The 12,740-nt window shown below is 35.9% G+C and overlaps 1 protein-coding gene across 3 annotated transcripts in view; it reads right to left on the minus strand.

Annotated features, from left to right (window-relative positions):
* The window catches only part of TCEA1 (transcription elongation factor A1), a 39,938-nt gene that overhangs the window by 15,900 nt on the left and 11,298 nt on the right, over positions 1-12,740 (minus strand). For all 3 annotated transcript variants that reach the window (XM_025477738.3, XM_025477737.3, XM_025477739.3), the window contains exons 3-4: positions 7,615-7,720; positions 1,829-1,916 (exon numbers count right to left, since the gene is read on the minus strand). In XM_025477738.3, coding sequence (XP_025333523.1) covers positions 1,829-1,916; positions 7,615-7,720 — 194 coding nt within the window. The remainder of the gene's footprint in view (positions 1-1,828; positions 1,917-7,614; positions 7,721-12,740) is intronic.

The following is a 12,740-nucleotide window of genomic DNA, read 5'->3' on the forward strand; positions in this document are numbered from 1 at the left end:
CTGCTAACATATGAATAAGCCCTACAGATTAGAAAAAAAGTATTGTATTAATCCTAACTTCTAGACATTGGTATCTGTATTGTGCTTAGATGTGAGAAAGTGTCTTTGTTTTTAGAACATACACACTGATGTATTTAGGGATATAAAGAACTCTTATTTGGTTTGAAATAAAATTATTCACGCATCTGAGTATGTACACACATGTATACGTATGCATATACACACATAGTGGCAACTGGGAGTTCTCTGTTCTGTTATTACAATTTTTTAAAAGTCTAAAACTAGGGGATCCCTGGGTGGCGCAGCGGTTTGGCGCCTGCCTTTGGCCCAGGGCGTGATCCTGGAGACCCAGGATTGAATCCCACGTCGGGCTCCTGGTGCATGGAGCCTGCTTCTCCCTCTGCCTATGTCTCTGCCTCTCTCTCTCTCTCTCTGTGTGGCTATCATAAATAAATAAAAATTAAAAAAAAAAAAAAGTCTAAAACTATCTCAAAAGAGTTAGAAAACAATGAATAAATTTTATTAACAACTGATGTTTATCCTTTCTTTAGAGTACCTCTTTTATCATCGTTTAGTTAATTCGAATGCGTAAGATACCAGTATATGTGATATTAATTATTGTTATGAACCAACAGGGGGTGGTTACATTATCATTTCTGGGAAAATACTAAGAAATGAATGAAGTCACAATAGGTACCTAAAATTTGAGTGCATCAGAATCACTTGAAGAGTTTGTTAAAAACATATTTCTGGGCCCCACCACCAGAATTCCTGTTTCAGTAGTTCTAGGGAGGAGCCCAAGAATTTGCTTTGCTAACAAGCTGCCAGATTCCCCGATCTTCCAGGACCACACTTTGAGAACTATTGTGCTACGTCAAAGTCAAGTGTTAAAATACAAGCTTCTCAAGAACAGAGGAACTATATTCAACCTACTAGGCATATCACCTACTACATCAACATGTTGGTTATTATACAGTTCATTCATTACATGGAAAGAATAAATGCAAAGGCCTCATGAAAGCTGAGGAACAATTTGAACTCTTCATTACTGAGCTTCACATTTTAAATTCTTATGACATAGCTAAATTGAGAAGAGAAAAAGCATAAAAAGAGATATTAGACCTAGAGCCAAAAAAAAAAAATCTAAAAAAGAAATGTGGTAAATAAAGTAATCACTTGAATCCTTAATCAGTACCCTCATTATCTTTTTTTTTTTTTTAGATTTATTTTTTATTGGTGTTCAATTTACTAACATACAGAATAACCCCCAGTGCCGGTCACCCATTCACTCCCACCCCCCGCCCTCCTCCTCTTCTACCACCCCTAGTTCCTTTCCCAGAGTTAGCAGTCTTTACGTTCTGTCTCCCTTTCTGATATTTCCCACACATTTCTTCTCCCTTCCCTTATATTCCCTTTCACTATTATTTATATTCCCCAAATGAATGAGAACATATAATGTTTGTCCTTCTCCGACTGACTTACTTCACTCAGCATAATACCCTCCAGTTCCATCCACGTTGAAGCAAATGGTGAGTACCCTCATTATCAATTCTATTATAGTTGCTATCCCAGGGATTCCATTCAGTTAAGCTTGCTGAACACAGTGTAAATAATTTCTCCTTATTTATGTAGTGTCTTCTAAATCTCTTTCAAATTTCCAGGAAAATCTTATAAAACTTTAGAATATTCTATTTGGCTATATACATTTACTAATTCCGCTTGACTAGAAAATAGAGAGAGGAGTAGAGCTATGAAACCATAAATAAGACCATGGAGGAAGTGACAGCTGTGACTTCCAACAGAAATGAATTTCCATAAAGTGACATACCTTTCTTCTCTTGCTTCAGGGCTATTCTGTGATGTAATTGCAGTATCTTTTTTCTTTTCTTCAGGGTCTTTATCTGTTGATGGTCCATCTGAAAATTATGAAACCCCTCAGTTGTTAGCATTTATTTTTTAAAAAAATTACAAAATGGAACTACTGCATGTTATCAGACTATTTATGCAAAAATCCTAAATTTTCAACACTAAATGAAGTTTATGCAAGCTATTCTATTTGCATTTGTACTTGTGTATTTTTCACAATGCATGCTTAGCATTCCCAAATAAACTCCCTCATGTGGTGGGAAGTACAAATTCATATGCCAATAGGAACCTAAAATGAAGAAAAATATACTTAACAATAAAATCTTTAGAGGAAATAATAAATGAATGCAATGGAGAAAATATATAGAACAAAGGGAAGGAAAGAAAATAGAAATAATTATCAGTACTGTCATTTTAAAATGAAAGTACAAAGCATATAGAGCAACATTATTTTAACAATTTTCCATAAAGTCAAAAAATTTGAGGTAGTATCCAAAATCTATATAAATATTTTAGGGATAGTAAACAAAGAACATTTTCATAGAAATGACTTCAGGAAAAAAAAAAAAGGGGAAGAAGAAATGACTTCAGGATTAGTGAGGCCTACCTAACACCTCCTCTGTCTTAAATAATCTGTAAAGTAATACAGAGTGTACAAGCTTTAAGAGACAAGGAGGTATAAAATAGGTTGGGCCAATGCAACTGTTTAACAATGAAAAGAAACCTACATGTTTATAAATCAACCAGAGCAGCATTCTGAATCTGGGTTCAGAAAACGTTTGGATTTGTTGCATAAATCATCCCATTCATCTATCTATATTTGGATTCCTACATAAGTAATATGAGCCATATAAATACTTTATTTCTCCATATCCCTCTGTATAGGACATAAAAGAACATTTGTATATTCAACTGTTTATCAGGACCGCCTAGGTAACTTTTAAGCATATGCTTATGCTCAAGCTCCTATCCTGATCCATTCAATCCAAATCTCTGGTATGAGGCATGAGCATCAAAATCTTTAAAAGTTCCCCAGATGACTGTAATATACTAATTTAGATGAGGCGAACTGATAAGAGAATGGTCTAAACCACAATTCTAGAATTCATCTTGAAAACGTTAACAAATTCAAAATACAATTGAAGCCCCCCATGACACAGTGTTAGTTTTCAAATACTAGTTTTACCAGCCCCCTTTATTCTCTACAGTTCATGTGGAAGGCCCCAAAGCCTAAAGATGGTATAGCACTGGGAGGTAGAAAACAAAGATAAATCATGACATTAAAGAACATAACAAGGACTAGGAAATACTCCAAAACTAAGAGGATAGAAAGTATTTGAAAGGTGATGTAAAAAAATAAAAATAAAAATAAAAATAAAAATAAAGGTGATGTAACAGTGCAATACTAACAACGATCCAATGCAATCACACTGATACCACAGACTGTTCTAGCAGTGTGAACTAGTGCAATCCTTTGAACAAGCAGAGTAGTAAGAGGCATAGACAGCCTTAAAAGCATTCCTATTATGTGAATATAGCATTGTGGGCAATATAGCAGACCCAGAGAGAAGTGGTCCAGCTCTGGACTATCTGCAGATCACACCCCACCAGCAATCTATGCACAAGATGCTTAATCTCTCAGAGTCTCCATTCTGCATCAGAAAATGGGAAATATAATGACATCTAAGGCACTAGGCTTCTGCATTTATATGTTCAGCATTCAAAATTGTGCAATAGGAGCACCTGGGTGACTCAGTTAAGTGTCTGCCCTTGGCTCAGGTCATTATCACAGGGTCCTGGGATCGAGCTCCACATCTGGCTCTCTGCTCAGCAAGGAGCCTGTTTTCTCCCTCTCCCTCTGCCTGCGACTCCCTCTGTTTGTGCTCACTTGTTCTCGCTCTCTCAAATAAATAAAATCTTTAAAAAAAAATAGTAAATCTTCTAGAAATCAAGCTAATAATCTAAAGAAAGAGCTTTAGGCAATAAGATATTCATCAAGACATTATTCACACTAGCTATAAAGTTAAAAAAAACACACATCTAACAGGCAAGTGATTAAATTACGGCATAATCACCCAGTGGATTATTCTGAAGCCAATAAAAATGAGTTAATGATGATATAAAAATACAAAATCTTTTTCATTAAAAAAGTAATATATAAGTAAGTATACATACAGCATAAAAAGAATTAGAGTTGAAGCAAAATTCATACACCAGGAGAAAAAAAGACAAGAAATGCAACAAGATATTAACTGATGGTTGTACTTAAAGACAGACTTAAAAATTATGTCTTTTCCTCCTCCAATTCTCCAAATTTTATTTAATGAACATGGAAATCTTTTAACATAAAGTTTTTAAAGGAGAACTTGTAATGAGATCAGATACCTCCAGTAAGTGTAAAAGAGTAAAACTTCTTTAAATTTAAGATTAAATGAACATAACTACAATGTCCTACAAAATGTAAGCCATCTTTCCAGAAATAAAAACACATGCATATAGTTCTCAGTCAACTTTTTATGGCAAATTCAAATTACTTTAGAATATGGAATTAGATTTAAAATTTAAATGAATTATAAAGCATAAAGTTTCAGTTTGTCTTTAAACATTAGATTTTTTTTTAAGTTCTTTATTTTTAAATAATCTGAATCTGGCACAATGTTTTAGAATGGTACAAAAAATTTTATTCAGGGGTGCCTGGGTGGCACAGTTAACTGTCTGACTCTTGATTTTGGCTCAGGTAGTGATCTCAGGGTCCTGGTATTGAGCCTGAGTCAGGCTCTGCGCTCAGCGAGGGGGTAGTCGGCTTGAGTCTCTCCTTGAGTCTCTCCCACCCCACTGTGCATGTGCGTGCCCATGTACACATGCTCTCTCCTTCTCTGTCAAATAAATAATAAATAAATCTTAAAAAAAAAAAAAAAACCACTTCACTCAGATTCTCCAAATGTTAATGTTTGGTACACTTTCTCATTCATTCATTGCTCCCTCACATATGTATATGTGTGTTGTACGTACACAAACATGTACCCTACTGTGTGCACACATATTTCTTTTGAACCATTTGAAAATAAGTAGCAGATATCATGCTCCTTAATCCTAAAATACCTCAGTATGTATTCCCCAAGAAAAAAGAAACTCATTAATATAACCACAATGAGTAAATTTAACAATGATATAATACTGTTTACTTACCTACAGATCTTACAAAAATTCTGTCAATTATCTTAGAAATGATCTTTATATTTTTTTAATTTTTTTTAAATTTTTTATTTATGATAGTCACACAGAGAGAGAGGGAGAGGCAGAGACATAGGCAGAGAGAGAAGCAGGCTCCATGCACCAGGAGCCCGACGTGGGATTTGATCCCGGGTCTCCAGGATCACGCCCTGGGCCAAAGGCAGGCGCCAAACCGCTGCGCCACCCAGGGATCCCAGAAATGATCTTTATACCAATTTTTTTTCCTGGTCCAGAATCCAATTCAGGAACATACATTATATTTAATTTTCTTAAAAGCAAACTTTTTAAATTTTAGAGGCTTTACAATTTGTAGTTCCTAGTTTCCAAGCTCTTGGAAGTAATAGGTTTTTTGTTATTAACTACTCCTATCTTTGAAATTTTAAAAGGTTTAACTTTTTCTATTTTCCTCTTCCACATAAGGCTAATCACTGCTTAGAAAAATGATTGATTCCAGGCTGGGGCAGGGAAGATAGATGAACTCAACACATTTTTTTGGTTCCAGAATATAAAAAAAAAAGAGACAAAACTAAAAGAGGTGTGTCAAATGGACACAGGAGCTGGTTAATCGGTGCCCAATGGTCAAATCTAGGATAGTATAAATATCAAAATAATTATTAACAGTAATGGATTATAATCCATGTTATAAAATAGAATCCACTAGTAGAAAAATAACTAGGAAATAAAAGGAAAGTTTTTTTTGTTTTGTTTTTGTTTTTTTTTTGTTTTTTTTTTTTTTTAGATTTTCTTCATTTATTTGACAGAGAGAGAGTACGCAAGCAGGGGGAACAGGACAGGGAGAAAAGCAGGCTCCTCAATGAGCAGGGAGCCCAATCCAGGGCTTGATCCCAGGACGCAGGATTCATGACCTGAGCTAACGGCAGATGCTTAACCAACTGAGCTACGCAGGAGCCTAGGAGGGTTCTTTCTTGTAGCAGAATGCTGATTTATAAATACTGAAGAAGTGGAAGTTAGAAAACAACAATTTTGCAACTATCACTATATAAAGGGCAATTTGAGCAAGAATCAGTGGATACTAAATGGGAGTTTGGGGAAGGTCTAATTAGAAGCAAGACAGGGGCACCTGGTGGCTCAGTGGTTGAATACCTGCCTTCAGCTCAGGTCATGATCCTGGGGTCCTGGGATCAAGTCCCACATCAGGGTCCCTGCAGGGAGCCTGTCTCCCTCTGCCTATATCTGCCTCGCTCTGCGTCTCTCATGAATAAATAAATAGAATCTTTTTTATTTTTATTTTTATTTATTTATTTTTTTTAGAATCTTTAAAAAAAAAAAAAAAAAAGGGCAGCCTGGGTGGCTCAGTAGTTTAGCGCCACCTTCAGCCCAGGGCCTGCCTGTTCCTGGGGACCTGGGATCGAGTCCCACTCAGGCTCCTGCATGGAGCCTGCTTCTCCCTCTGCCTGTGTCTCTGCCTCTCTCTCTTTCTCTCTGTGTCTCTCATTAATAAATAAATAAAATAAAATCTTAAAAAAAAAAAAAGAAGATAGCTTCAGGGTCTTAAAGTTTCTCTCACAGAATGCCTATTAGATACAAAAGGAAAAATGATCCTGGGATCGAGTCCTGCATCAGGCTCACATACATTGTACACCTCGACTGGGTTATCAATATTAACATCATCATCAAAGCCTCTGGATGTGATAACCTCAGAAGGACACAACATACTTACGTAGTATTCCAACTATGAATGCAAAACCTGATCTAATCATGAGAAAATAACAGATAAAGCCCAAATCAGGAACATGCTATTAAAAACAAAGATGAGTACTTGTATTCTTCAAACTGTCAATGTCATAAATAATAATAAATAATGTCATAAATAATGTAAGATGGCTTAAGAACTATTCCAGATCAGCTATATACATGATCCTAGACTAGATCTTGTTCTGGAAGAGAAAACAAAGTTATAAAGGACATCACTAGGACACCTGACAAAATAGGAACTGTAGATTACAGATATAGTACTATACCAATGTTAAATTTCCTATATTATGATTACATAAGAAAATAAACTTGTTCCAAGGAAACACACATTTTAAGTATTGAAGGGTAATGTATGATAGATGCACTATTCTCAGCAAAAATAATTTGTGTTTTTATGAGTATATACATACAAAGAGAAGACAGAAATTTGACAAAATATGGCAAATATTAAAAATTAATGATCTAGAAAAAGATACAGATTAGTTATTTTTATTATTCTTTAAACTTTCTGTAAGTCAGAAAATTATTTCAAAAACCTTTTTAAAAAATATTGACAACTTTCCCACGGGGGAAAGTTTTCTTCTTAAAGAGGCAGTCTAGTTCTAAGTATCGAAAAACAAACAAACAAAAAAAAAAAGATGACTTTGACAAAAAGCAAAACCCTCAAGGAGGTCAAACTCCCTCTTAATATAAGGCGTTGATTTCAATATATTCGAATTTATAAACAGAAAAAAATGCAAACACCAAACATCTGAATAAACCAGATCATAGATATATATAATGAAAGATCAATTTTACCTAACAATTTTTTCCAGGATTTGATGAGAGACTTTGCTAAAGATGTAACTTCTTCATCTGTACTCTGCTTGCGAATAGCATTTACTGACATTCCAATTCTTGTGGACTGCAAGGCAATGACAAAAAAATTTGTACAAGCTGTTTTATTTCAGACATTGTAGTGTTTCACTGTCTTCTCTCCCATTTTCTTATTCCCACTGCAGAATAGAAAAAAAAAAAAAACCCCTATTATCTGAATTCTTATGATAGTATACTACAGAATTAGGATACATGCATCTTCAGATCAAATACTAGACTCATCGAGGTTATTAGCACAGAAATCTGCAAGCATGGAAGTTGCTACTGTAACAAGGCTGGTTAACTAATGAAATGAAATCAGTCTTTCCATACCTCTCAAAGAATAAAATATAAAATGTCTGATTTATATATAAGGCACACTGAAGCATTCGTGACTAATATCTTCACCTCTTTGCTTCTATATATTCTTCTACAAAGATTACTTCATAGATCACCTGCTGTGACTTTAATGAGGATACCCAAATATTACCATCTTCAGAGGTTTAAAAGTGTTTTTTTTGCCCCAAACCAGCATATAATCACAGATATTAAAGTATACCTCAGAGAATATAGTTATGTATCATGTGGTAATAATATGTGCCCAGGATTATGCCAGGAGCATCCATATTCATTAACCTTCCTAACAACTCTTTTATGTTGAGATCATTATCCCTACTTGTCCAGCAATATACCATTAGTAACTGGCAAAGCTGGGATTTTAATGCAGGTCTGCCCACCTCCAAAGTACATGCTCTTTCCAACACATCAACGGTTTTCAAATTGTGTTCAAAGAACACAAAAGCTATGACAGGCCAGTTGAGGATGATAAAAAGAAAAAAAAAAAAAGATAAATTATTTAGTAAGTTCAAGTTGTTAGTAGGCAATCTTTCAAAACATGGTCAATGGAAGAAAAAACAACAAAAGGAGTTGTTAGTGGCAAAAAAAAGGCGGGGGGGAACCCCTGCTGTAAACTTTAAGGCAGAGTAATAGATGGGTACTTACGGTTTCCTGCTAAATTATTCAATCTTCTCAATAAAGAGATTCAGGACAGAAATTTTGTTCAAGAATTCAGAATATGTGTTTGGCTGAACTGGCCTATGTTATACCTATGGAAGGCTGTGCAAGGCAGATAAGGTTCCACAGCAGAAAGATAAAGGGGACTCCACAATTCTAAAATCCAAAAATGGTTTGGGATTAATGTTTTGGGAGGGTTTTCCCTCAAAAAAGTTTATTGCTTTAATAAAATGCTCTCAGTACTCTTTACAGAGAAGAAAATACTTTGAGAACTTTTAAAACTTTTTAGAATTTTTCTAAAACACTTACACATAGACAATTTTCCAGAAGCCAGAGCCTGGGCTGATGGCATAGCCTACAACTGAGTGGACCCAGGGCTGTCCTACTAGATGTAGCTAACTGCTCAGAAGCCGGCTTGCACTTGCAGTCACTGTACCAAGAGTCAGGTCTGATCTCCTGATCTCAATGCCTTCAGCACTCCTTCTCCAGCACCATTCACAGCTCTTCCTCACAACTACTCCACAACCTACCCCACCAACCTAGAAGAAAACATAGTTTTGGGGATGCCTAGGTGGCTCAGCAGTTGAGCGTCTGCCTTTGGCTCAGGGTGTGATCCTGTGGTCCTGGGATCAAGTCTCGCATCACGCTCCCTGCACGGAGCCTGCTTCTCCCTCGGCCTCTGTCTCTGCCTCTGTGTCTCTCATGAATAAATAAATAAAATCTTGAAAGAAGAAAGAAAAAAAGAAAGAAAAGAAGGAAGGAAGGAAGGAAGGAAGGAAGGAAGGAAGGAAGGAAGGAAGGAAGGAAGGAAGGAAGGAAGGAAAAGAAAGAAAGAAAGAAAAGAAAAGAAAAGAAAAGAAAAGAAAGAAGGAAGGAAGGAAGGAAGGAAGGAAGGAAGGAAGGAAGGAAGGAAGGAAGGAAGAAGAAGAAAGAAAGAAAGAAAGAAAGAAAGAAAGAAAGAAAGAAAGAAAGAAAGAAAGAAAGAAAGAAAGAAAGAAAACACACCTAGTTTTGGAGCGAGTGGAAGAAATTATTTGTATTACTAATATAGTTCTGAAGCTTGCCGTTGACACAGATTGGCAAAGAAAATGGAATTTTAGGAAATAGAGGTAAGCAAAGATAAAAGGAGAGCATGAACAAATCATGTGCTGTGAGTGATTGCTTTTTAATTATCATGGGATGTTTTCATCATAACTTCCTGCTTAAAACCCATGAAAAACCCATATGGAGATTAGGCATATGTAACAAACATGCTTATCTAAGAGATTGTCCAGTCAAGAAAAATAAAAAACGAGGCTGCTGAGATAGAGTGACAAACAAAGACGTAGGTAGGTTATTCTCCCCCTTTTTAAAGAGGTTATTTGGGAAACAGTAGAAGAAACTAGACAATCGCTTCTCGGCCTTTTGGCTAAGACCGAGTGTAGAAGAAACTAGACAAAGGAAATGATTATGAAGCTATTTTACTTGGATAACTAAGTCTAAGTGTACCTGTAAGAATGCTCTAGACTCTGGATTTTTCCTAAAACCAGTACACTATAATTTATAGGATATAACAGGTGCGTTATGAAAAAAAGTATTGTGTGCTCAAATAACATGAAGAATTGTAGAGTTAAACAGATTTCCTTTTTTTTTTTTTTTTTTAAAGATTTCTTTTTTTCATTTATTCATGAGAGACATAGATAGGTAGAGACATAAGCAGAGAGAGAAGCAGGCTCCCTGCAGGGAGTCTAATGCAGAACTTGATCCCAGGACCCCGGGATCACACCCTGAGCCCAAGGCAGACGCTCAACCACTGAACCACCCAGGCGTCCCTAATCAGGCTTCTTGATTGCAGAACTGATGAAGGATTTTTTTTATATCAACTATACAGTGGGAAATTCTGAACAGAGATGTATGTATGCCTTTGTCCATGTCTGGCCATCTGGTTTCTACAGAACACCAGCTATGCAATAAGAAAACACTACCTTGGAAAGATGGGGAGGGCATTAAGCAGACTTAGGGAATCACATTGATGGTATATCAGAAAGGAATAAGTAGTGAGATTAAGAGATGCTGTTAGCATCACAGGTATTAAGCAGATTCATATGTTCTAGAAGAAAAATCACTTTATGATCTCTCATGAGTTTTTGCCAAGATGATTCAAGATAGGCACCTGGGTGGCTCAGTGGTTGAGCATCTTCCTTTGGCTCAGGTTGTGATCTAAGAGTCCTGGGATCGAGTCCCACATCAGGCTCCCTGCAGGGAACCTGCTTCTGCCTGTTCTCTGCCTTTCTCTATGTCTCAAATGAATAAATAAATAAAATCTTAAAAAAAAAAAAAAGATAGGCACTAAATATTAAAGTAAAAAACATAGAGCTACTATAAAACACTGTTGAGGGATCCCTGGGTGGCGCAGCGGTTAAGCGCCTGCCTTTGGCCCAGGGCGCGATCCTGGAGACCCAGGATCGAATCCCACATCGGGCTCCCGGTGCATGGAGCCTGCTTCTCCCTCTGCCTATGTCTCTGCCTCTCTCTCTCTCTCTCTCTCACTGTGTGACTATCATAAATAAATAAATAAATAAATAAATAAATAAATAAATAAATAAATAAATAAAAAAAACACTGTTGAAAGAAATTAAAGACCTTAAGAAATGGAAAGGCATCCCATATTCATGGATCCTAAGACTTAAATGTTAAGACTGCAATACTTAAAAAAAACTGAACTACAGATTAAATGCAATTCCTACTAAAATCCCAGCTGCCTTTTGTACAGAAATTAAGTTTGTCCTAAAGTTCACATGGAAATACAAGGGACCCAAAATAGCCAAAATTATCTTGAAAAAAAATAAAGCTGAAGAACTCTCAATTTCCAAATTCAAAACTTACTACAAAGCTAATCAAGACACTGTAGTCCTATAAAAGGAGAGATACATAGATCATGGAATAGACTTAAGAATCCAGAAATAGGGATGCCTGGGTGGCTCAGCAGTTGAGCTTCTGCCTTCGGCTCGCTCAAGGTGTGATCCCGGGGTCCTGGGATTGAGTCCCACATCGGGCTCCTTGCATGAGCCTGCTTCTCCCTCTGCCTATGTCTCTGCCCCTCTCTCTCTCTCTCTCTCTCTCTCTCTCTGCCTCTCATAAATAAATAAATAAAATCTTAAAAAAAAAAAAAAAAAGAATCCAGAAATAAAGTCCTATATCTTTTGTGATTTTCAATAAGGATGTCAAGGTAATTCTTTACAGAGAAAATTAAAAAGGTAAACAAGTAGATGTCCATATGTAAGAGAATTAAATTGGACCTCTTCTTATACCACACATGATAATTAACTCAAAATGAATCACAGAACTAAATGAAAGAACTAAAAAAAACAAGAGGAGTGAATTTCCATAACCTTGAAGTAGGCCACTGTTTCTTAGATTTAACATCTAAATCACAAGCACCCAAAGAAAATAGACAAATCAGATTACAACAAAATTTTAAACTTTTGTGCTTCAAAGAACACCACTAAGAAAGTAAAGATAACTCACAGAATGGGAGATAATATTAGCAAATCCTGTATCTGATTAAGGGACTTGTATCTAGAATATATAAAGAACTATTACAACTTAATAATAAAAAAATAAACTATCCCACTTAAAAACAGGCAAAGGATCTGAAAAGACATTTCTCCAAAGAAAGCATATGAATGGTTAAGAAGCACATGAAAAGATGTTCAATATAATTAATCATTAGGGAAATGGAAATCAATACCACAATGAGGTATCACTTCACACCCACCAAGATGGCTATAATCAAAGATAATAACAAGTGTTGGCAAGAATGTGGATAAACTGGAAACTTCATTTACTTGCTGTTGGGAATGTAAAATGGTACAGTCACTGGGGAAAACAGGCTGGCAGGTCCTCAAAATATTCAACATAAAGTTACCTTATGACTCATCATTTCCACTCTTTCAGATCTCTACCCAAGAGAAATAAAAACACACAAACTTGTATGTAAATGTGCAAAGCAAGAATCGTAACAACTGAAAAAGTAGAAACCCAAATGTTCATCAACTGACAAATGAATAAACCAA

The sequence above is a fragment of the Canis lupus genome, chromosome 29 (assembly GCF_003254725.2).
Source record: "Canis lupus dingo isolate Sandy chromosome 29, ASM325472v2, whole genome shotgun sequence".
Lineage (NCBI taxonomy): Eukaryota > Metazoa > Chordata > Mammalia > Carnivora > Canidae > Canis > Canis lupus.